The 26,421-nt window shown below is 40.5% G+C and overlaps 1 protein-coding gene across 1 annotated transcript in view; it reads right to left on the bottom strand.

Moving 5' to 3' along the window:
• Nucleotides 1–5,345: 5,345 nt before the first annotated feature.
• The window catches only part of adamtsl3 (ADAMTS-like 3), a 240,538-nt gene continuing 219,462 nt past the window's right edge, over nt 5,346–26,421 (bottom strand). Inside the window, exons 23-34 of the mRNA XM_041939250.1 lie at nt 23,672–24,310; nt 22,426–22,666; nt 19,435–19,562; nt 18,077–18,214; nt 15,791–15,973; nt 15,516–15,641; nt 14,478–14,732; nt 10,795–10,978; nt 9,006–9,210; nt 8,808–8,911; nt 7,466–7,680; nt 5,346–6,666 (exon numbers count right to left, since the gene is read on the bottom strand). Of these exons, the coding sequence (XP_041795184.1) occupies nt 6,548–6,666; nt 7,466–7,680; nt 8,808–8,911; nt 9,006–9,210; nt 10,795–10,978; nt 14,478–14,732; nt 15,516–15,641; nt 15,791–15,973; nt 18,077–18,214; nt 19,435–19,562; nt 22,426–22,666; nt 23,672–24,310 (2,537 nt within the window). The 3' untranslated portion in view covers nt 5,346–6,547. The remainder of the gene's footprint in view (nt 6,667–7,465; nt 7,681–8,807; nt 8,912–9,005; nt 9,211–10,794; nt 10,979–14,477; nt 14,733–15,515; nt 15,642–15,790; nt 15,974–18,076; nt 18,215–19,434; nt 19,563–22,425; nt 22,667–23,671; nt 24,311–26,421) is intronic.

Here is a 26,421-nt window from a genome sequence, read left to right as displayed (position 1 = left end):
ATGGCACGTTGACCATGCCTATTGCCTACATTGGTGCTGCGTTCAAGTACATGTTACAAACGACGTTAATTTGCCTTTTCATTTTTTTAGCTTGCTCTTGCAAGGTACAGTTAAATGACACATTCATGATTCATTCATTAAATGAAAATTAAAACAGATTTTTGATACTGTAAATATTGCAACATCATAGCAATAATTCGATTCAGTATCACAAAGAGTTCAAGACTGTCTTCAATTAACAAGTCAGTTAAAGTACGCATGCAGCTTTTATGTGGCCTTGAATGCAGCACATCGCTCAGTGACATGACGTCATAGACGATCACCTTATACAGCATCTTTGGGGACGGTTGCTAGGTAACAGATGGAAGAACATATTTGAATGGCCGTGGAAGGTTAATTGAACTATTTTAAGATATAGTTTAATAAGGATCTCTGTGATGTTGATGTTTGATACCATATATAGCCCCAGGCAGCACAGAGCGGGACAGGAAGAGACTAAACAAGATGGTCAGGAGGGCCAGCTCTGTCCTGGGCTGCCCACTGGACTCTGTGGAGGAGTTGGGTGGGAGGAGGCTGTTGGCCAAGCTCACAGCCATCATGGACAACAGCTCTCACCCACTGCACCGGACTGTAGAGGAGCTGAGCAGCTCTCTTAGTGGCCGACTGAGGCACCCTCAGTGCAGGAAGGAGCACTACCACCGGTCCTTCATTTCCACCGCTGTCAGACTGTACAACTCTACTGTATAGTTATTATGTGCAATAACCTCTAATACCTGGAATCAATATCACTTTATCAACCACATCTATCTCCTCTGTGATTGTAAACATCTATAATCAACTTTGCTTGCACTAGAAAGTATTTTTATACTCTTTGCCATAGTTATATTATATTATTTATAAGCAAAACACTTTTTCTATTTTTTTCTTAAATTCATTGTACATAGGATAGCTTATTTTTATTTTTAAATTCTTGTTATTGTTGCCTGTTTGCACAATTACATTGTTATTATTTGCACACAGAACTCTGTGACACTACCTAAAAATGCTCAAGACAGCACTATACACTACTTGTACAACCATTTGAAAACAGTAAAGTTACACATTGCTGTAGTTAGGGGAGTAAGTGAGCACAAGACGTACGTTTCACATTTTTACTGTATATGTGCTTTGCAATTCTACAGAATTGTGCAAAAGAAAAATACACTGCAGTCACTTATTTAGAACAAACATAAGAAACACTCTTTTAGTAGAGCTGTGCACAAATGTGAACAAAATAACAGTACATATTGTAACTGAACATAGGTAAATCATTCTGGCACATTCAGACATTCCTGTCTGTCTGGCCACATAATTGTTCAATTTAGAAGACATTTCCAGGAAGAAATTATAAAGAAAGGTATAAAATTTGCTTGACAGAATTTGATAACTAGTTCAACAATTTTGTATGTAATGACTCAAGCAATAAAATGAGGACTATTATTTTTATTGGGAATGACTATTCAGCATCCATGACTATAGTTCATTTTGACTGACGTGACATAAGCAAATAATAATGTTTAAAACAGCAGAGAGTTGTATAAAAGCAACTGAAACATGTCCAAAAACATTTGCAATTGCTTCAGAGGAAGGAGAAATTGCTACTATGATGTGCACAAATGACTAAATGTTGTGGAGGTTGAACTAAGAGTTATGAGGATTTTCATTCTGATCTGAGAAAAGCACCAAAGCGACTGAGCAAATCTATCTATCTATCTATCTATCTATCTATCTATCTATCTACCTATCTATCTATCTACCTATCTATCTATCTATCTATCTATCTATCTATCTATCTAATCAGTTCCATACTCATATAATGGATGAGGTGGAGGTGATGAAAGCCACACTGCAGATAGAAGGGCACTGCTGTTTTAGGGCTACCTTGTTGTGTATAATCTCCTGGGTGAGAACTATCTTAGTATTACTGTGTCAAACATTAAAGGTATAGGCCGATTACATAACATATGGTTTCTACCAAAAAAAAGAATAATAAAAACACAAAAATTATTCACTTTTTTAGACATTGTTGAGTACAAAGTGTACACTCCCTGCCCACATGGATTTATAAGACATGAAACGCTGTTGCAGTAATAACTTTGTCTCCTCTCCCACCTCAGTTCAGCAGAAACACTCCGCTGCTAAAAGGTTCCCCTCCAAGTAGCTGGAGAGGTTGACAATCATCCATCCAGAAGAACTCACCAGAAATGGACATCTTACTTAAAAGTATAGCCCTTAAATGATCATATAGGAATGACCAGAAATATATATATATAAAAAAAAAACATTAAATGTCTTGTCTCACCTAAATCAAGTCTTTTCTCTCTCCGGAGACATTTGTCCTTAAAATATTTCAAAAAAGTTTTTGGTAGACAAGCAACTTACCTGTTAGCTGATACTGGGCACCATAATCAAACATAACACAACATGACATAACAATGCTGTTATATATGACACGATTTTAGCTAAACAATGAGGAATTATTTTTATTTTCTTAAATAAGGCTTGTCTTGAAGTATTATCAGGTCTGAGGATTAAAAAAGTTAGAAAAATTGAATATTATTTACTTAGTGTAACTGTTAGCCAGTTTTTGGAAAGCATCTCCGATAAATGGACATTCTCATCCGTTATGCAGTGATGACTAATAGTACCAAGGCAATATTCACCAGTAAACTAATGAGTTGCCAGGTGCAAATTAACCTCCCACTATGCATCTAATATGTCTGTGTAGGATTATTACATTGCCCAATTTTCTCGCTTTTTTCTGTTACTAGTTTCAGCCGATCGTGCACTGTGCAACACCGGCGTACTCCCAGCGTAAAGACCAGAGATCCCCGCGGAGTTACGGAGACGGAGAAGACAGTTCAGCTGGAGACATACCGTCTCTTATTATGAGGAATGTAAGATCTCTCCCAAATATGATGGAAGAGCTAACGGCGCTAACCAGACTGCAGCGGGAGTATCGGGAGTGTAGCATCATGTGCTTATCGAGGACTTGGCTGAACAAACTCACGCCGGCACGCATGTTGCTTTGACCGGTTTTCATGTGCTGAGAGCAGACAGGCGAGCGAGTGCGGGAAGAGGAAGGGTGGAGGCATAGCGATGTTTTTGAACAAGAGATGGTGTAATTCAGCACATATCAGTGTAAAGGTGCAGCGCTGCACAAGAGACATTGAGCTGCTAGCATTCGGTCGTATTACCTCCGAGGGACTTCTCGCACGTCATAGCGTTAACTGTGTATGCAACTGTGGTTGCATCTGCAGTCTTTTGCGCAGTGGTCTGCTGGGGCTGTGGAAGCTCTGAGAAGGACAGAAAGAGACTCAATATACTGGTCAGGAGAGCTGGCTCTGTCCTGGACTGCCCTCTGGACACCACTGAGGATGTAGGTGAGAGGAGGATGTTAGCCAAGCATCCGTCATTGACAACCCCTTCCACCCTCTAGATGTCACAGTGGGGGCCCTCAGCAGCTCCTTCAGCAACAGACTGCTGCGTCCACTCTGTAAGAAGGAACGCTACCACAGGTCCTTCGTACCAACAGCTGTCAGTAATGTTTTTTTGAACTTAACTAAGCCACAGATGAGTTATAAAACATCAGGACACTTTGGGATCTGGAGATGCTATTGGGCACTCTAATAATCAGGGAGTTAGATTTTAGGAAACCCATTTTATTTATCTTTTGAGCTGGAGCTTGGAGGGTTTTGATTTTCAAAATAAAACAGGTAAAAATTAGGACCACATTTATGAAGTGATCAAACTGTCTTTATTTCATTGCGTTGTTATCTAAAGCATGTTAATGATTTGTTGCACTATCTCAAGTTCCCTCAGTCAAGCTGCAAGTCCACGAGCAGTATAATGTCATCAGTAGCCAGGGAGAAACACTGAACAATGCATGTTGCTAAGTGGCATTTCACAATGGAGTTATAAAACATTGGAGATGGATCTTAAACATATGCAAATAAACCAGGTGAGTGGCAGAAACAGACCACCCAATCCAATACATGTGCTTTAAAATCTAAAATCTTTAACAGGAGTTTAAAAGACACCTTAACCATGAATAAGTACGAAAATAAAAGTCTCACACAATCTACTAACTCAATATACGATATTGCACTTATAACACAGTATATACAAGACATTTTACAATGCAGCACATCGGTATGAAAACCAAAGGTAACATGAATTGACCCATCAGTCAAAATCAGTGTTGTGCTGGTGCCTCTCACACCAGAGACCGTTTTACCTCAATGAGCCAACTGTTCTCCACTTTGCTGTAATATGCAAATTATTTTACAAAATCTTCTGTACTGTCATGGTTGGGAATCAAAGAGTGGTGTTGATGGAAATGTGGTAATGAATTCATGTTTTCACAACTGAAGCCAGTAACAGCAGCAGCTCTTTTCTCATCAGTGACATGTGACTACAATCACAACCCAGTACCTTCACAGCAGTGAATGGTCTTTCAGGATTTCTGATCCTTTGATCCTTCTGTTTTATATACATGCATGACCTGACATTACTTTCAATAAATTAAACCCAAGACCGCTTGATTCTGTGCAACGACTGAGTGACATGCGCTAAGATGTGCCTTAGCTCCCTATTCCAAACTAGCTAACTGATGGATGCTCTAATCCAGGTATGTCAAACTGATTCCATAAAGGGCCGTGTGGCTGCAGGTTTTGTTCCAACCAAGGAGGAGCACACCAGGCTGGAATCAATTAATCAGCTGATCTCAGTCTTCAGCTCATAATTAGTGATCCCTTGATGTTGATTGGTTGGCCTGGTGTGCTCCTCCTTGGTTGGAATGAAAACCTGCAGCCACACGGCCCTTTATGGGATCGGTTTGACATGCCTGCTCTAAGCCGATCCCAACCCTGGAGTGATCATGGTCCCAAACCTTGATCAAGTGTTTTAGTTGCTTAGCCTTTAACCATACATCATCCCTTCCATATATCCACTATCTTTCCCTTACAATCACTACCCCATAATTGCCACAAAAAATCGAGCAGAAATAGATAATTTCAAAAATGTTGGCACTGAACGTCATCCGGGCTTTTGCTGAACTGTCTAACACAGGCATGTCCAAACTATTCCATAAAGGGCCGTGTGGCTGCAGGTTTTCGTTCCAACCAAGGAGGAGCGCACCAGGCCAACCAATCAACATCAAGGGATCCCTTTGTTATCAGCTAAACACTGAGATCAGCTGATTAATTGATTCCAGCCTGGTGAGCTCCTCCTTGGTTGGAACGAAAACCTGCAGCCACACGGCCCTTTATGGAATAGTTTGGACATGCCTGGTCTAACATCAGTATTCCATCTGGCGACAGGGTTAGTTTTACAGACATGGGGTTTCAAGGGCCAACACCACCTTCTAGAATGAAGTCACCCATGGTGGGTGTCAGGGTGATGTTTTTGTGTTAATATCATAAATAGAAGAATAAGAATTCAGTGTGTCTACCAAACTTTTTAATCAGGATGGAAAAGTCTTCTAAATATCATCATGGGACACTAAAACACACGCAACACTGGAATCCACACTATAGAAATGATCTTCGGGTTAGCAGCTCTTTAAAGCAAAGTGATGCACCGTACCTTTTCATGGTCGGTAAAGTCAAGGATAGATAAAAGGACAGTTGCGATTTATTACAACTTGGGTCTTATTTTTAGTTTTGGCCATTGTTACTGTCACCAATAATATTTTTGGACACTCATTCTGAGTGCACTCACGTTCAGATCACCTCCAGATTAAGTGGTTTGGATAGCATGGCTAAACTGTTGGCTTGTTTCCAAGCTGACTGATGGTCTGACTTCTCATTTAGCAAGGCTCCTGTGTTGCCAGACCTCAACAACTGCAACAGTTAGTAGAAATGATGGTCACAACTATGAAAATGAGCCCCAAGTTTTAATAATGCAGAATTTCCCTTTAATATTTTAGATGAACTATTTATAAAAACACTTCTGAACATTTACACAAATAAATAAAGAAAAGTTAAAAGGAGGAAAAGTATGACTGCAACTTCTCCTGGCTGTTTTTATGTAGCTGCTGATATGATGAACTTCACATGAATGGCTGATATCTCAAATCTACCAAAGGCCATTACTGGCAAACCAACACCTCAGTCTAAGTCTTGTTTACAGGAGAGCAGTGGTTTGCGTTCTACAATAAACAATGCCGTTATATTAATTTTTGGCCAGGCTGTCTTGTTCGAATGTCACTGAAACCTAAACTTCAGTTTTTGCAGTAAATTCCAAAAACTGTATTTGATCCACATAGTGAACACTTATTAGGAGGTTGGATCCAAATCAGAAAATAAAGCCCCCTTATCCTTCCTTCCTTTTGAAGCTCCACTGAGTTTCCTTTTAGGAAGGGAAAGAATTTGACTGAAGCTTGTCCCGTTTACATAATGCAGCTCTTGAAGCATCCACTCTCAGACGGTGCCCTTGCAGTCTCTGCTCTGTTGCATGTAGCCCAAGAGACAAAAGAATGTAGTGTGGTTATAAGACCTCACTGCCACTAAGTGGAGTCAGTGTCCTGTGAACACGACCCGCAGCATCTCTGTTTGTACATATCCACGTTGCACAGCTTCAGCCTCTTCACCACGCTGCAGTACTGGGTGGTGTCCTTGCATTCACCTGCATGGGAACAAAACGCTCCATAAAATCACCTAAAAAAAACAACTCATTTCATTAATTGAGACTGCCATTGATGTTAAGAAGGCAGCTGATAGCCCCTGGAAATCATCAGTCATTTACCTTGGTTTTTTGGAGGCAAATACAGTCATTTTCACTCTACTCCGTTTATTTGGTAACTATACTTAGTAGTTACTTGGCAGATTAAGATTTTAAATACAAAACAGAATAATCACTTAACGAAATATGATACAACCCAGCAGTATATAAAGTAGTTCTCCAGTTGCTCCACCTCAAACTGCTACTACATTAAAATATTGCTTACATGTTAATGCATCAGTACAAATAACCCAATAACAAAATATAGTCAATAACGTTCCACTGTGGAATGTGCTGTTCTGATAAAACAGAACTTTTAACATTTTACTTTAAGTATTTTTTCTTTCATATACATATATAGAATATATATGTAAATTAGAATAGGCCATCTGAGTTGCAATTGCCTTCCTTGCTTGGTAGTCAGTTAACACATTCCTCTGAACTGCTGGTTAAACAGATTCTACTTTCTTAGTCAGTGCATAGCATTGTTTGTGTAGTTGTAAATTACAGGCAAACATGCAGTTATATATTAAATGGAAAACAAAGCTTCCAGTGATAAATTAGTATGCACTTGGATTTAAATGGATTTCAGTTGGTAAGATTTTAAAAACTTTATTTTTCAAGTGAAGGTGCATTTAAACTGCTGACTGTTTTAACAAAGGTTGCTTGCTGTAGTGCCACAGTCACACACACAAAGACTTACTCCCACAGGTGGTGGTGTTGCAGTGCTGCCAGGTGGAGGGCCGCTGGAGCCAGGCACAGTGCTGGTCAGCCAGAGTCCTGCCACTCCTGCGGTGAACACAGTCCACCCTGCGGGACTGAAAGCCACTGCCACAGACGACCGTGCATGCCCGCCACGCACCAGGCCGCCACTGGACATCACACAGGTCCGACGAACAGTTGCGTACCGATGCGGGCCTGAAAGACAGTAGTTTTAGTGTTGTCTTTTGAACTACACATTCATTGCTGTGGCACTTTGGTACCATTCTTTCCACTGATCTCCTGGGTTGATTGTTTATTGTGTTATGTGGAGAACAAGGCAGGGTGCAGCCTTGAACCCCCACAAATCTGCAACATTAAAAGTGAATAAAAGTGTTACCTTATCTTATCTGATTTAATCTTAACATGGACTGAGTTGATAAGACCAGATTCGTGTTGCACTTGTGTTTTTGCGCATATAGCTTAGTTGAACAGGCCTAGTAGTGGGTTGACTTGGGGCTTCGCTCAGGCTTTCTGATATGTATCTGGTAAATCACCATATATATGCTAAGCATCCAGTTGTTGGGGCAGCCCCCACCACGCCAGCAGGATTATTTACTTCATTCATTTGTTTTTTATATTTAATGTCTACATATGTCATGGGCTACATATGTCTTAGTCATGTTTAGTTCAAGTATAGCGTTTCTGAATGGTGGGGTGTTATTTCCACATAATAAAGGATTAGACTGTTTATCTTCTTATAGTTATTTATCTTATTATTGACTTTATGCACTTCTGTTGCAGCCTGCTAACATGACACCAGTGTGAATGAAATAATTGTTTATGCATACAGTTTTATGAACTGTTTTACTGAATATTCTGCCGTGTATGTAGGCACACTGTGCTGTAAAGAGTCTGCCCACCAGCAGAGCAGCTCTCTGAGGAACTGGACTCATTGCTCCTTCTGGAGCCTGACATTGGAAGAACAACCACAATCCACCATGACTTTCCTTTCCATGGCAACATAATACATGTGTGTAGCAAAACAACTAGGAGTTTTAAGCATGTTGAGGAGTATTGAGGATAATTAGGGGAACGCTATTTCTTATTAAAAGAATCGCTCAACATTTTGATGAGATGAGGACTTGCTGACTGTCTTACTCACATTCGTCCACCCTCATGTTAGTAAAAGGGGGTTGTTTAAGGTTGAGCTGTGGCCAGTGAGTGTATATAATACATTAATAGTGGAAAGTGGAATCACTACTACTAAACAGATTCATTTAACAAGCAGCTGTGTGAGAACATAAAGCTGATATATGTGTGTTTGTGTTTGAGTGTGTGTATACCTGTCTGTGAGGACACAGTCTGTGTACAAGGATCCATTGGCATGTTGGCAGATGACAGATCTCTTCTGTACTGTGGTGGTGGGGCCTAAACACCTCCCTGAACACTGAAATTGAGTAATACCAAGTTTACACTCAACAATACATGCTAGCACACTAGTACAATAACAGCAGGCATTTTCAGTCCAGTGTGTGCTGTACCTTTCCCCATGGACTGGTGACCCAAGTGGGGCAGTTATTGGCGGTGCACGGCTCCGTGTGCGCTGGCCGGCTCACCCCCCCACAGGCAGCTGCCGTCAGAATCTTCACCGCACCTCTGGCATCCAGCTGCTGACAGGAGACCTGTCTCTGTTTCCAGCCACTCCCACATGAGGCCGAGCACTTTGACCACTCTGATACCAACCATCTGACAAGATGACATGAAACAAGAGCTCTGTTTGGGATTTGCTTTATAAGAAATGATGATACACAAACCATCAGTTTTGTAACTTTCTGTCAATCTGTCAATCATGCCTGCTTCAAATCAGACAGGTTGTAAACAAACTCCAGGTTAGCCCAAGCCAGTATATAATGAATAAGACTGGCATGGCAAGGCGGTGACCACCTACAACATACTAGCTAACTGTATTTGATGATGCTATGTAAATACCCATGGCATCTTAAAAAGCTGACACACGATAACTTGTTGAATATTATTACTGAAATTACTGAAACTCAAAGTGAAACAAGTAAACATATTGGATAGGCTGTTTTTGTAGATGATTTATACACACAGTCTCACACACAGTATTTTTCTTACTTAAAGGATAACTTTGGTTTTTTACAACCTGGACTTTATTTGTAGCATTAAATACGCCCATTTCCTCACCCAGACAACTTTGGTGGCATTTGGAGTCGTTTTGAAGAAATTAGTCCCAGAGGAGCGACGCGTATATCCGTATAATGCGAGTACTCGGGGCATCCATGCGCAGCCTCTATATAACGCATAATCTGCGGCGAAACTATTTTGTTATGATATGCTGGTGCTATTCCCCTCTGAGCCAGTGGTCATGACATCATCCACGTCAGAGGTAGTTGTCTAGAGACGCTGGATGTTGATAACATGCCACCACGGGCTCAGAGGGGAATAGCACCAGCATATCATAACAAAATATTGGAATATGAACGAGTTTCGCAGATTATGCGTTATATAGAGGCTGCGCATGGATGCCCCAAGTACTCGCATTATACGAGTTTCAAAACGACTCCAAATGCCACCAAAGTTGTCTGGGTGAGTAAATGGGCTTATTTAATGCTAGAAATAAGGTCCAGGTTGTAAAAAAAGAAAGTTATCCTTTAAAGCTGAATCAACTAATTCTTATTCTTTTTTGTTGTTGTTTTTTGGTAAACTGGAGCAGTAGAACAAACTGTAAACACAGCTATCGTATGACACTACCTTATAGTCATATTTCTGGCAACTCAGAGAGTGTAATTCCAAAATTCACTCTGTTTTGGTGGTCACCAACTCCTGAGAGAAATATCTGGCTCTTAAGCTGCTACACTCCCCACTGTGTTGATCAGCTAGAAGCTGATGAGTATATGTCCACATTCAGCCTGTTAAAATTTGCAAACGAACCCTTTTAGTTTCTGATTTGATGTTTTAGTTTGCACGGTGTAAACAGTGACATAAACCAGGCCAGTAAGGGTCAGGGGTTGTGTGCCAGTGAAGTTATTAGCCTTTAGGGGCATCTAACGTTTTGTGCTGTGTTCATTTTAAATACCAATACTGCCAAATACACAGCAGAACTGTTGTCATTAATCTGGATCAATGTTTATTTTGTCACATGATGTCTCGACCATGACATTAGGATTTGGAGTTGATCTTTTCTTGTTGGTTAACTGAAAGTGTAATGAAGAAGACATGTAGCCGACATGTGTCTGCCCATAGCTAGCTCTGTATCTGACCTAACCTGATGATCTGCTTCTAGAAATGCGTGACATCCTAACATACCTGGGAGGGCAGTCCTGTCTGTTGCAGGGAACTGGGGAAGTGATGGGTTTTGGTATGTGCTGACACATGGCAGGCTGGACGTCCTTTCCATCCAGGGTGACACACTGAATCATCCGCAGCCAGGTCCCCCTGTTCCCACAGGAAGCACTGCATGCGGTCCAGTCTCCAAAACGCCAGCCAAAGTCTGTGGACCCAGATGTTAACCAATCACATTGATACAATCAAGGAAACAAGCAAAAAAGAAAGATTTCAGAATACCATGGCAAAGCAAGCAAAGTTTATTTATATAGCACCTTTCACAGACACCTGTGAGAAGGTACTTCACAATAAGATAAGATAAGATAGGACATAGAGATAAGATATACTGGCTAAGAAATGAATTCAACTAAATCAAAAAGCAACAAACCACATGCTACCTGAAATGCACAGAGCAAAAAAGACCTTAAGCATATAAAATAAATTTGTGGTCACTGACACATAAATCCTCAGAGCCAACAAATTCAGTATCCATACCATGTGGAAAAAGAAGGTCAAGTGTGTGCCCACCCATGTGTGTTAGAGCCAGAGATGTGTTACCTAAAGTTGAAAGTCAGTGAGGTTGAGAGATTCAGAGGCAATATTACGTGTAGCATCATCAGTATATAAAATCCCCAACATTAAACACCTTTTCCATCTTTATAATAGATGATAAAAAGTCTGTTAAAAAGGAGCCGCCTGGTCATTGGAAAGTCTAATACAGTAGATCTGCAATTTAAAAGAACAGTAAGGTTCACTGCTGACAATCTGGCAGGTAAACTTGTTTCTAAAAGCTACAGCAAGTTCACCACTGCAGGCTGTCAGCACTGAGGAAAGAGCTGTCTGCTTCACAGCGCCCGATCAAAGGGGAATAATCTACATTCTGCTGCCATTTCCAGTCAAGAGTCTAAAGTTCAAACTTTCTCTACAAAAGAAGTAATTCAGGGTAATAACTAAGTTTCCAATAGACCGTACATTGATAAGGGCCATCTTGTCTGGGAAAGGTAGAACAGCAGCCATGCAAGAAGAGGCACAAGGCAGCCAGTGGAGGTTCTCAGTGCACACACCACCTTTCCATACGCAGTATGGACAATAGGCCCTATCTGTAGCAATGTTACAGTGCTCTTGAGCAAGGCATATGCTCCCCGGGGGCTTGAATGCAGCCCACTGCTCCTGTGTGTGTTTCACTGCATGTTGCATGTGTGTGTTTCAATCAGTGATGGGTTAAATGCAGAGAAGTAATTTCCCAGTTTGGGATCAATAAAACAAATAAACTTAAACTTAACTTAATAACCCTAACCCTGCCAAGGGCCGGTGGGGGGAGTGGACCATAACTACTTAAATAGTTAAAAAGGTCATTAAATCTTTTTTGGTAAGCTTAGACTGCTGATGATCTCTGTCATTTGACCCCCCCGGTTGAGGAGCCCTGGGAGCTTATCCAAGACTTTGTATTGACTTTGTAAAGAGGTTGTTGACTGAGGATGCGGTGCCTCAGTAGACGGGTGTTGTGGCAAGGTGGCAACATCAGACACAAGACAAGGACTCCTTGCTGGAACACAGTGTCTGAGCACAGCCTCTTTCAGGATCCTGTGATGGGTAACAGGAGTCATTGTCAGGTTGGGGCCTGTTGATCTGACCCCACAGACAAACGGCTTGGAGAGGCTTATGCGAGGGGGTGAGCAATTTTTTGCTTTTTTTGTTTGCATTGTTGAGTAGCAACTGCGACTTCTGAGTTCCTTAAAACGCCCAAACTAATGTGAGTACTGATGTTGGCATTGGTTCTTAATCTTTATCTTTTAATACATGCTTCGTTTATTATTTTTCAGTTTTTCTTCTAATCTAATTCACTTACTGCTGATTGCTCAGATTGCTTCTTAAGGAACAGATTAAAGAAACAAAGGTTTTCAATAAATCCAGTAATAGCAAGTAATTGGTTAATCTGTAAAAAATAAACAAATTTTTAGTTGATAAAGAATTTTAATGAATACTCCACTATTAACACTTATAACTGTGGATTTCTGTGTTGGCTGTGAAACGACTCAGCTGGTAGTGATGAATCTTTTGATTAAGTAGTAGAAGTAGTGGCAGCAGCAGCAATAAAAGGCCTCACACCCAAAATAAGCTTGAGAGCGCCTTGAGAAACATCAAATGGTCAGGAAAAGGTGCTTTGAAGCACCCAAAGTGGTTCCAATCATGCTGGACAAAAGGTCCCTCAAGGAATATGATAAACTACCTCAAGTTCCTTAGAAACGGGCATGTTTCCGTCAGTGTGGCAAACTAAGGAACCCTAAATGGAGCCTCAAGTATCCTTTATTTTTTTCACTATGCTACACAAACACATGAATGACTTATGTTTCCACTGTCAAAACACTGTCTCTTGAAAGTCTCTTCTTTGTATGTGAAAATTTGTTTTGACTTGGAGATGTTGTCCAATTTCTTGATTTTTAAGCTCTCATTACCTACAGAACCTCTGCACATACAACACTTTGAAGTCTCTCGTCTGTACTTTAAATGTCTTTGGTGAAGCCAGCATTTATCAATTCTGCACAGCATCTGAGCTGAACAGACCAGTGTACCAACAAAGAGATAGTTACTGGATGTAACTCCAGTTCAATGAACATGGCCCTCTCTGCTATTTTAATTAGGACAATGGATTCACTTATGATTACAATTTTATGCATTTCATTTTGCCAACTGGCACCCCAATAAAAATGGGTCTATAACGCATTTTGGATCGTGATCCTAAGTTTGGGAAAGGCTGCATAACAGAGCTGTACAAACAGTGAAAAAATTGCAAAAATGAGTGTAAACGTTTCAGTCGAAAGTTGGACTCTTCAATGTGGTTTTAATTTTGTAAATACAATTTCTGGGAACAAGTATTTGTTGACATCTTTATATTACCCTCCCGTTTTTGAGAGAGATTCTCTCATATTTTCCCCTTCTCTCCTGATGTCCTGATGAGAAAAAAGGTTGACTGCATACTGCTTATTTGTTGTGTTTGCTGCATTCCTTTCCAGTGCAGCAGGTGGCAGCGTGTCGAACATTAGGGGTAACATCAAGTGATGTGAGAGGGATAGAGCACCTGCTAAAAAGGCTCAAAGTTTGTGCAAGTATCTCACTAAATGGGGGCAGGCTTACCTGTACTGAATGAAGAGCAACGTCGGTCAGGACTACATTTAATGTTGGTCAAATGTCTTGAAGGGATTCAAGGCATGTTGGTGATAACCATGCCTTACTCCATTACATTTTTTTTAAATTTAATGGTGCAGAGCATATGGTAAACATCTACTCCTTCTAAAGGATCAATTATGATTTCTAATGAATTCATTAACATACTCTAACTCATTCAATGCACATTCAACACAGGGTGCCCAAACTTTTTCCCTTGGAGGGCCAAAACTGAAAATTAATGGTGGGCTATAGGCAAAAAGCAAACACCTATTGAATTGGTAAGATGCAAAACAGTAATCAGTAATAGGATCCCAAGCTCCTGCACAAAGAGTCACTCTGCACTAACCCTACATATTTAAATTGCAGAAATTACAAATTACACACACACACATATAGATGCATAAATTACAAATTGTACTATTAATTCCCATTATTTCATAAGAAAGGGTTATATTTATATACACACACCTTCCATACATGCATGCAGATCAACTCACCTTCAGTGTGAATGTATATCCAGGCAGCCAGTATTTGTCTGGTACTGTTCATGAGGGTCTGGCATCGGTACTGGCCTGAGAACTTCCCTTGGAGTGTGTTGACCTCAAGGACACGGCCTCGCACCAGCATCCTGTAGTGCAGACTCTGACCCTGATCAGGACCCTGGGTCTGAGCTGGACCTGAAATCTCCTTCAGGGTCTGATTGTTGTAGTCCCAGCGCACTGGCAATTTGTGCTCCGCAACTACTGGACAACCTATTGACAGACACAAGCAGAGTAAAGGTAGATATTTGACATTTTAATGGACTGTTGAAGAAGCTTAACAGGAACTCCACCGATTTCACACATCAGAGTCTCTTTACAGGCGTTTGGAAGTACTATTGCTTATGTGAAAAAAAGTTATAGAGAGGCTCTGGAGGAGGCTGCACAAATTGTACATTGCCTCAAGTGATGAATTCGAATTGGTTGGAACTGAAGACTACAAGTTTGAAAATGAAAATAACCTGTGGGTGTGGAGTTAGAAAGAGGTAAGCTAACCGGACCTCTGCTGCCTGGTTGTTACCTTTGCTTGAAGCTAGCTGCTCAACATTAGCCACTATTAGCATGACACATCAGGAGATAAATCAGGAGCTAAATGCACATTTACCTTGTGCAATTTTCTTAGTATGGCCAAGGTCCTATGATTCCTGCAATTTTACCAATTACATGAAATGTCATTAAGCCATGTTAATTATTTTTCCCACCTCAGTTCACACTTTTTATTCATAGGACAATCCAAATAATGTCAAAATGAATTAAATCCCATTGTGGTTCAATGTTCGTGTTGAAACATTTTTAATTCTTTCATTAAATGTATTAAATTATTTATTGCCTTGTTAAGGTGTTTTCACATTAAAGTGTTGGTTTTGTGTTCTCAGGCTTTTTGAGATTTTCTGTCTCCACAGGAGTACAGTGGAGGTTGATGTGATTCAGCTTGTCTGCTACTGTGTGAACAGGAGGTCGTACCGGCTGTGTATGTATGTTTGCTCGTGTTTGTACCTATACGTAGATTGTCCCCGGGTTTGATAAAGACACTTGTTCCACGGCGTGACGCCATGAGGACCCTTCGCCTGTTCAGCTCCTGTGAGACTGCAGCAGCCCTGCTTCCTCCAGCAGGGTATGGTCCTGTACACACACACACACACACACACACATTGTTATTTCAGATAAAGACCACCAACCATGATCAAAAAAAGTTTTTCATTATCTGAGCATGTGTGTTGATATTTGTGGTACATGATGAGAGGTTCTGTATAATCTGTGTGTGAACCTACCATAGACGTGCAGGGCAGTAGAAGCAGTTGACTTTCCTATGGTGTTAGTGGCAGTGCAGGAGTAGATGCCTTGGTTGTGCAGAGAAACATTTTTGATCCACAGTGAGCTAGGCAGCACAAAAACAGCACCAGCACCCAATGGTCCATTCTTCCTGTGCCATGTTACTCTGGGCTGAGGAACACCTACAGGCAGAACAGAGGGACCCAGTGTCTTTAGAGGCCACATCTTTCACTGTGACTACTGAGTATATACACGGTATAAATAAAATACTTGAATACATATACAGAGAAGAGAAGAAAAAGTATGCTAGTATATGGGAAGAAGAAAAGAGGTTCGTAAATAAGAGGGAAATTATTCTGTGTCTAAGAGAGACAAAAAAAAAAAAAAAATTACACGTGACTTGCTTCTCTGGATAGAATCCAGGAAACTAGCTCCTTGGTTTGTGGGTCCATTTCATGTCTCCAAGATCATCAGTCAAGCTCACCTTGGTCTTCCCTGAGAAATGTGCATCCATCCCACCTTCACTGTCTCCTGGCTCAAGCCAGTCACGGAGAGTCCACTTCACTAGCCGCCATAATTTAGTGGCAATGGACATGAAGCTAAAACCACAGTTAATGTACATATAGATTAAAGCCATATGTAAATGTAATTTGTTCTCCATCATTTGGAACTAAAGGTAACTTCACTAGTAGAGTCAAGAGTGATCCTAAATATAACAGTGACAAAACTGAGAGCAGTCGTTGCAACCGTTTCAATGGTTTGTATGAGCACTGTAATCAGCATAGAGATGCAACTGCTTGCCATTTGGCTTGGGCTAAGCTTTCGCTACATTGGCGAGCCAGACAGTTTCCTGTTGCCTGACATGTTATTTTTGCTTTCAAGAAGGTCACAAATAAAGTTTTTTGAGAGGTGTCGATTCAACTTTATGACCATTTTGAGGGCAGTCTGTGTTGCCGTTGAATTGTATTGGATTATACTTTGAGATGCTTCATGTACTTTAGTCTACCTTTACTGACACAAAGTGTGGACAGAAAGTAATAAACAACTATCTCCATGACTAATACAATGCTGCTAATAGTTTGTTGCCCGTACTCTCCAAAGATGATATATATTATTTTGGAAGTCATTCACAATCAACCTATTCAGTCGTTCAGGTATGAGGATGTTAGTGCAGCAGCCTGTGTTGGGCCTGTGTACACCACCGCAGTCCTGCCTTGGATCAGCCTGGACAGCTGAGGCAGTGAGGCCAGAGTGGAGCTCTGCATCCACTCCACAGCAGAGTCCTGTCACTGCTGCAGTAGAAGTAGTAAAATTTGATTTCTTATTGATATGTTAAAAAAATTGTTTGCAATTTGCACATTATTTCTTTTCTATTGTGCTAGTCTATCTATCCCTTTACCTCCAGTTCCATCACACTCATGTACAACACAGTGGTAGAGAACGGAAGAAGAAATTATCATTGGACCAACAAAATGTCAGTATTGTATTCTGGTTGCTGATCGATTATGGAGGATGTCTTCTGTGGGACCATTTTATATTTTGGCCAATGACAGATCAGCATGAAAAAAATGATGTGCATTAAATTGGTATAACAGATCCCACCCTCAGAATGACAGCAGGAGCTTGTTCTCCTCTGCACCTGACCACCACGTCACACAAACTGCTCTTTCCCCTCATGGCTGCTTTGCAGGTGTTGCTGTTGAAGCATTTTAATCAGAAATCCAATAATGTATTCTTCCAAAGAAGACAAAAAACATATTTCATAAAAGATTCTGAGATTTTGGTTTATTTCAACCAATTTTTTATATCTTGGTCTCCCTCTGGCCTATTAAAAATATAAGAGGAGCAACCTCATCTGCTTCTATGGACCAGCCTCCTCTACTTGACATCTTATACAGTTCATATGACCAAAAAAGTACTGCTGTAAGTCTTGGAAGACAAATTTTTTGTAGAATTGGGGATACGATGGACAAGTTCTAGAGTCTTCTGACCTTGTGCTTGCAGGCCTTGTGACCCTCCAGGTGTCTCTTTTCTTGCCACCGGAACACATTGGCAGCGAGGCTGAACAGCAGCACTGTAACCAGCATTCTTAAGACATCCACCGCAAATTAACTGCTGGCCCAACTTTAATACTTCATGCCTCTGTTTCTTTAAAACCTGACTGAAAATATGAGTGACACCACTACACCTGACTTCACTGCTGCCATAGGCTAGACACTGAACCCGAAATTAGGTTACCCAGCTGTATATTAGCATTATTTTTGACCTGTGGTACGATGACCTACCAGTGACAGAGCAGTCCAGAGTGAGGTTGGCACCTGGCCGAACGCTGACTTGTCCCCCAACCGTGGCCTTCAAGCTGTGGCCCAACACCATCCCATGGTCTGAAACATTCCTCCATGACACCACGATGGCTGGTGGCTCTGAAGTATCACATACAGAGTGAGAGTATCAGTCAGTCACTCAGTAATGAAGACTGTTGGGTGAGTTACTTCCTTTTGAAAGTAATAGGTCTTTTTTTAACACTGAAGTAATGGTAGCATTCACAGCAATATATTTTGTTATGTTATGGTTTATAATAAAAATGCTATCTACTATAGCCCCAGCATAACCTGGTCTCTATAGCAACCATTTCTTGATGCCAGCTGTATTGAACAATTGTGTTTCAGAATTCCAGTCTCCTCTATTCAAGCTGTCAGCAACAGTTATGTGATATGTTAATTGTAATAAAACAATGTATTATATTACTTTGTTACCATGAATGGTAGTATATTATTGAAATATGTTACCATTTCAACCCACAGAACTGGTAATGAATGTGAAGATTTCATCTCTTTTGCAGTTCCAATGTCATTTGTGTGAAATCTTGCTTGCGCATGTATTTTAGAGAGCTACTGATATGAAACCTTGTTATACAATAAAAAAAACACCTGGAAACACTTTTAAGGGAAGCATCCACATTGACCATTACAGTGTAGTTTAGCCTTTGAGTTTGTTACAGCACTGAGCTGAAAAACTGTATTTTCAGAAATAGAAAATTCAAAATTGATCAAAAGTTAAATTCCCAGACTGGCAATGCTGTCGGTCAGTCCAGCACATTTGGTACTTACATTCATGGTCACTTCAATTCAATTCAATTTTATTTATAAGCACCAAATCACAACCAAAGTTGTCTCAGGACACTTTCCATTTAGAGCAGGTACAGACCAAACCCTTTATCTATGGAGATCCAACAATTCACTCATGAGCGAGCGACAGTGGCGAGTAGTCACAAGGGTGAATCCTAATGACGTTAGTGATCGTCCAACTTTTCACCCATAAACTTTTATCTATAACATCCATGAAAGTTTCACTTTTTTTCCGACAAAGTACTAGTTTTTTAAATTATCATACATTTGTATTTAACATGGAATGGTCTAACTTAGATCACAAACTCAAAATCAAGCAACATACATGCAAACATTAAAAACACAAAACAAACTGTTTAGATTTATTTGATAAATGGAAGTGTATGACTGTTGTTCACAGCATAAACTGCTGTTATATGTTTTCAAATGTACACAAACGAATCAATATTTTATTGTAATTATGGATGACTTCATAATAATGACACTTGAGATGAGTGTATTAAAACAGGACACACCTGCCACCAGTAGCTGAAAAGTCTCTGAGTCCGAGCCGTGCATGTTGGCAGCTGTGCACTTGTACTGGCCTCTGTCAAACGCTGTGGGCTGAAGGATGTGGAGTTCTCCGGAGCTACCCCAGAACACCCTGCAGACAAAGAAAACGTGTTTGTTTGATTTCTATGTTTTTTTGTCAAATGTTCTTGCCAAAGTGAGGGAGAGCTCTCAAGAACCACAATGCCTCAAGAAGCTAGGAAGTGAGATTCCTGTATGTCCTTCCCACAGTGGTCATATCACCAAATCACTGCATTCAACAGCGATTAAATGGTGGTTCGTTCACAGTATAAACACGCTTGCATAAGGTTGGAGTTTAGACCACATCTGAGTTTGGGTACCAAACAATATCGAACAAAAGGTCTCGGGTTAGCACTGATCTTGAATCAGGTCTGGGCTGTTAAAGCATGCACTAGTTTATGGATCTCTTTGGAGAATTAATCTGAAAGGTTTCTATCAAAATTCATACAGTACATTCTGGGTAATAATTTCATCATTCCCCTTTGCTTTCTCTTCCAAGTAAGTTTGGCTCACCTGGGGGTTTGTTTACAACCTGCCTGTGATCGTCTGACTGCTCATGCTTTCTGCCCCGTTGACTTCTAAGCAATGTTGCAATATTCATAGATACGAGCAATTACCTTGCTTGGTACAATTATTACTGCTCAATGGACCAAACTGTGATACAACATAATTATACTTTAAGCCAGTAAGACTATATATAGTGCTCTCCTTCTGGCAATATACCCCTGAACACAGAGAATTGATTCCTGTGCTGCAGCTTTTCAGAGAGTAGGAAGGACCATTAAAGCTGTGAAATTCAGTGTTTAGGACATTGGTTCAAGGTGGGAACATAAACTATTAGAGTATGAAAAACATGATGTTACAATCATGGAAAAAGAACAGTTTGGCTTTGTAGAGGGTTTGAGTTGATAATACTGTTCCAATCACAATGTCAACTTAAATTAGAGTCAGTTCACCATTAAAAAAAAAGGCTTAGCGATGGGTTTACAGTCCAGTAAAAACACCACACAGAACAGCAGAGAGAAATTAAGATTAAGATAAGATAAAATAATTTTCATTTTCAGTGGCCTTACGGTTTTATCACATAGTGTCTGTTCATTTTTGGAAGATTAATTTAATACTTCAATACTCCTGGAAATTTTCGGAACAATTTGCAAAATTGACTTCTGCAATCTTTCAACTAAAAATTTTCTACAAAATTGCTGCTTCCAAAAAAAAACCTTACCATGTTTAACATTGAACAATCATCATGATGTAGATTCTGTAATGAGGAAGAGGAAGAGCAGTTGCATTTGTTTTGTTATTGTCCATATGTTTGGAGTTTGTGCCCCAATATCCAAACTGGCCACTTTTTATTTACATTTATTTATTTACATTTATTTACAACGTATAACTTTAAACATCATGTTGGGACTTCTGGAGGAAAACCCCAGATAATAAATGGAATTATTCTGTTAAGTAAAATATTTATATTTTAAACTCAATCAAGAACTAATCTGGATCTGAGTCGTTGAAACACTGTTGAAGGGAGGTTTCCACCTGATGACCCCCAGAGACGTGTTAGGAATCACTGCTCTTTGGCAGGTATAGAGGCAGATTAGAGCTCCAAGGTTCTTCACTGAGAATGAATCCTCTTTTTGAGCACAAGTATCTTGTGTTTAAATTAACTGTCTTTTTTAATCTCATTTATTTACTTTTTGTCCTGTTGTCCAATCTTGTTTAAATTGTCATATATTCTTTGTCATAAGTGTTATGTGTATTATTTGCCTACTAATGAAAAAGAAAGTTGTCAGGACTAAAGATTTGATTTATATGTCAGTGTTTCTTTCCACATGCTTTCACACCTGTAGCTGCAGTCACTTGGTTCATTTTGTTCACATACTGCAAACTTGTTACAAACAAACCAAGAGGAATAAATGCAGTTGTTGACTAAATCACTGGACAGTTTTGGTGAAGTCATCATGCATGATCAGTGATGCATGGACCCACTTTGGGAATCAGATTCCAGTGGCTGACAGCAAGTCATGCTGCACTTTACTGATGATGTGTTTAGACTTCTCTGGTGTCACAAAAAAGAGTATTATTAATCGAGACTATAACTACAGTAGACTGCATGTTTCATCAATAGTAGCCAACAGATAGAAACAGGAGAAAGTCACATTGCAGGAGAATAGTTACTGTGTGGTCAGTATGTTTCACTCACTTTTTATTAGGGAACTGCTAACAAAGATGGAGTAGGACTTAATTTCGAATCAGGAAAACTCCTTGTACTCATGTGGTGATGCATGTTACCATGGTTCAGATTCTTTGTTGTCGCATACAATCATACTCAGTACAATGTGATGGCCCTGCCTTTAACTCATCCCTGAAGAGCAGTGGGCAGCTACTCCACCTGTACACCAATGACAGGAGAATTGACCTGAGATGATGTGGAAACCCACACAAGCACGGGGAAAATCTAAATTCCACATGGAGATGTTGTCAGGTTTCGTTGCATAGACAGATACAGCTGGCCTTGCTGTTTATTTGCATCGGATTGCTGGGGAAAAGGCTCTAAATTGTGCTATCAAACCCCACCTTTCTTGGGAATGAAGGCAGAACACACATACATAGAATTACAGGCAACCACAGGCTTGACATTAGATGTTTCATCATTTTACGACTTCAAAAACCGTTTTACTTGGCATTGCATCAATGCATCATTCCCAGTAAAACTTAAAAAGCCCTCTTTGGCAGAGTCATCCTAACCCAGAGATAGACAAAAAGAGTATTTTTTTGTTGTTTCAATTTGGATTATATGTACGGGACAGAGTTCAAGTATTTTCACTGTCTACGTGAGTGTTATTCAGCATGTGGTATCATGGTCAATATACCCCTGTAAGGTTGGTAGATGTGATTGGTCTTTTGGTGTGTTAGCATTAGCTCCAGTGTGCTACCTGTCAGTGTGCTGCAGCAGAACGCCGTCTTTGGTCCAGCTGATTGTGGGAGGTGGGAAGCCTTCCGCGGGACAGAGTATGGTCACTGATCGGGTCGCGTTGGTGAGGAGGGCGCTGTATCCAATGCTAACGTTGATGTTCTTCTGAAAAGTCAGTGGTAGTGTCTGCTGCTGTCTGATGATCACTGGCTTCTTTGCAACTGTCTCCAATGAAAAGCGCTCTGACCAGTTGGGCCATCTGTCTGTGGGACGAATCAGATAAACACCACGTAAGGAAGAAAAGTATTATACCTATAATCAAGACCAAGACCAATATACTGGTCTGCCAACATCATGCACAGATATTGATCTTTATTAAAAGTTATCCTATTAAAAAGATTTTATCTTTATTTTCTTTTTTATCAGCCAAGACAATACTGTGTGTCAGTACTGTCATTAAACCATTTTGTTGTATATTAAAACAGACAAGGAACAGAAGGGGGGCCAAGAGTGCCCACATCCAGCCAAAAATATTCAAGTGTAAGACAAAACACTGATTTGACTGCAGGGCACAAAGGTAAAAGGTCTGGACACTGTTTGGCTCCAAATTAATAGTTTAATTCTCTTATCAAAGCAACATTTCAGTCTACTCTAGATCCAGATCTTCCTCTAACAGTATGCAGACATTTCTTTTTTGTGCCCTTAAAACAGATAATGGCCTATATTTATCATCCACCTCTGATTGGATGGAAGTGAGAAACTTTACATGTAGTCAACATACATATACTATCTTGTACAAATGATCAGTGACTCGCTTTTTTGGAATCTGGCTTGTACATATTCTATGTAAGTATGAATTGATCAAAATTGTAAGGGGTTTTCATTTTTATGTATTTGGCGTGTATTTGTATATGTATTTTTTTTTCTTCTTTTGTTACCCTTTGTGATCCCTTGTTTCCTAGGTACTATTTAGATAAAAGAGTATTATTATAAATCAATTATCTGAAACATTCCTCTCTCCATACTAGCCAAGCCCTTCTTACAAATCATGAAGCAATAATCTAACACTTACTATCAGCTCATACTGGATCAAAATATGTGTTTAAATAAACATTGATCACTCTATACATTAATTAAATGACAGACACATAAATGGTGGAAGAAAGAGTCTGTCTTACAGAGAATAAAAAGAGCTTCTCATGGTCTTTTATAAAAGCTTCAAAGATAAACTCACACTTCTCAGCACAGGCAGCTGGAGCTATAATTACCTTTAGATTGTCCTCCTGTGGTCCAGAGCTGGGCAGCAGACATGTCGGTCAACAGTGAGGAGATGAGTTCTGAGGCCTGCTCCTGCTGGATCTCTCCTCTGTCAGCCTGCAGGGTGATATTAATCAGCCTTTCCTCCACCCCTGGCTGCAGTGAGGCCTCTTGAACACCAGGGGGCAGCAAAGAGACACTAATTGTAGGCCAGATCAGCTCCAGGTCGGAGGAGTGCCAACTGCATCTCTGCACCATCTCGTCCCAGTTTGAACGAGGGCTGGCAGTAGATGATCTGCCACTTGACTTGCTGTCACTACCTATCAGCTGGAGGGTGAAGATGTCTGAGGCAGGTCCAGCAATACACTTGTATACTCCGTTGTCCCCTGGCCCCAGAAAGTGGATCTTCAGAGAGCCGGATTTGCTAACGCTGAGGCGTTTGGAGCTGGACAGGGGGCGTCCGTCTTTCAGCCAGCGGATGTAGGCTTTGGGGAACTTTCTGACAGGGCATTTGATGACCAGGGAGGTGTTTGGTAGGAGGTAGGCGTGGCCGCCAACGGTCAGGTGGAGGCGTTTCTCCTTGCTGGTCTGGATGTAGATACGGTGCACTCCCATGAGCTGCGTACACCTTCTAACTCCGTTTTTGTGGCCTCTGGCCGTTGCTGGATGGTGCACTGACTGCTTGTCTTGGTTCCTGTGAACCTTCTCTGTGTCTTTCGGTCTCATCTTTTTCTTGTGTTCTGTTGTAGTAGATAAGTAAAGTGATTGGGTGTTTTTTTTCATGCAGACAGCATTTCAAGTTTATGCAAAAATATACATTTTTATTGAGACAAAAGAAAGTCCTGAAAAGTAGAAAGACACAAAAATGTAAAATAAAAAAAGAGATTCAGTTGCTTTACCATAAACATATGAGCGACCAGGCTTCCTTGAAAATTTGTGTTATTTGAGTTAAGTACTTGTACTAGTACTTTATTTGTTCATTAGTTATAAAGCAAAACATGATCAGTCATTATTACACATTATCATTCTAATAAAAAAAAATTTAGACAAACATTAAGAACTTTATCAAAAGTATGCTCATTGAATGTCTCTTAGCATGAGCTGAAAAAACTATTTTAACCAATAATAGAAGTAAATGTAGACTATGAACTAAGAAAAAGGGTCTGCCTCAAATTCTGAATTCAGATCAAACTGGATTTTATTCAAACTTAGCAAACTAAAGATAATATTAGAAGAACATACATGCAGATAGAGTCATGTCTCGTCGTGTCTGTTAAAGTGTTTTTGTTCACCAGCGTCATGTCTCGTTATGCACTTCCTGTTTTATTGTGAAACCTAACTCTCCTTTCGTTTCAGACCATTATTCCTGCTTATTAAAACCAGCCTCAATGCTCAATCTACCGCTGTTCCCGTGATTTTTGAGTCTGCATTTGAGTCCAAAACCTCGAGCCTCAGAGGCTGTTAGATAGTCATACAAAAGACAGGCTCTCGTAGTCAGTTGAAAAAGCATTTGACTCTGGGAGGAGAACCTTTAAAGTTATGGAAAAGTTAGACCTAACTGAACTAGTACTTACGTGTACTAGAGAGATCAACAAGACAAGGCTGCTTGATAAGTCTTGTTTGCAATTTTTTCTTTTTTTCAATTTGACAAAAATTGAAAAGTGGAATCTATGTAGAGAACATTTTACAAAGAAGTCTTATTCAAATTAGACTGAGTGCTTGAGATCTTATGGGAACAAAAAGGCAACTGATTTTCACATATTTGAGATCAATGTGCAGGTCACAGGCAGCAGGACGGAGGAGAGACGAGAGGAGGAGGCACAGAATAGAGAAATGAGAAGAGCCCTGAGTGTCTGGTGTCGCTGTGGCCAGTCCTCTCTCTCCTGCTGATGGAGCACACCTGCTGAACCTGCTCACCTGCTGTCCAGCTCATCAGCCTGGCAGTAGATCAACCCCGGATCCACTCATTGTCTCTACCTCAGTGTTAGTGTACGACAGGTTAACTCTGTTTGTGTTGTTAGTGGCTGATTATCTTTGTGTTGTTGTCAAGCCTGATTTCAAAGAACAGCTCACCCACAAATGAAATCTAACAGCTTTGTGTGTACATGGTTGAATATATTTGAACTTGAGTTTTCAAAATGACATCATCATTTTGAGTGTGTTTAGTACAAAAAGTAGCCTACACGTTTGTGTTTTGTAGCTGCTGTTAAGAAGTGGGATGAGAAGGCCTCAGGCCATAAGATGGTGAAATATTGGTCTCACACAGGAATCTGACCCCAGTCTCCAGTGTGAAGTCCTGTGTTTGACCCATCCATCCCCTCCTCGGCCACAACACAGACTTCCTCACTCTTTATACTGTACTGTTTGTTCTCATTGGTTTGAAAGTCATGTCAAAGTGTCATGAATACCTAATAATTACTAATGATTGGGGCAGCCATGGCCTAGAGCAGGCATGTCAAACTCATTCCATAAAGGGCCGTGTGGCTGCAGGTTTTCGTTCCAACCAAGGAGGAGCACACCTGGCTGGAATCAATTAATCAGCTGATCTCAGTCTTCAGCTGATAACTAAGTGATCCCTTGATGTTGATTGGTTGGCCTGGTGTGCTCCTCCCTGGTTGGAACAAATACCTGCAGCCACACGGCCCTTTATGGAATGAGTTTGACATGCCTGGCCTAGAGGCAGCTGATGTGCCCCTGAGCAAGGCACCTTACCCCCCCATATGCTCCTCGGGCACCTGATGCGGCAGCCCACTGCCCCTGT

The sequence above is a fragment of the Chelmon rostratus genome, chromosome 1, assembly GCF_017976325.1.
Source record: "Chelmon rostratus isolate fCheRos1 chromosome 1, fCheRos1.pri, whole genome shotgun sequence".
In the NCBI taxonomy this organism is placed as follows: Eukaryota; Metazoa; Chordata; class Actinopteri; order Chaetodontiformes; family Chaetodontidae; genus Chelmon; species Chelmon rostratus.
Note: the sequence above shows the minus strand (reverse complement) of the source record. Positions and strands in the feature narration are given on the sequence as shown.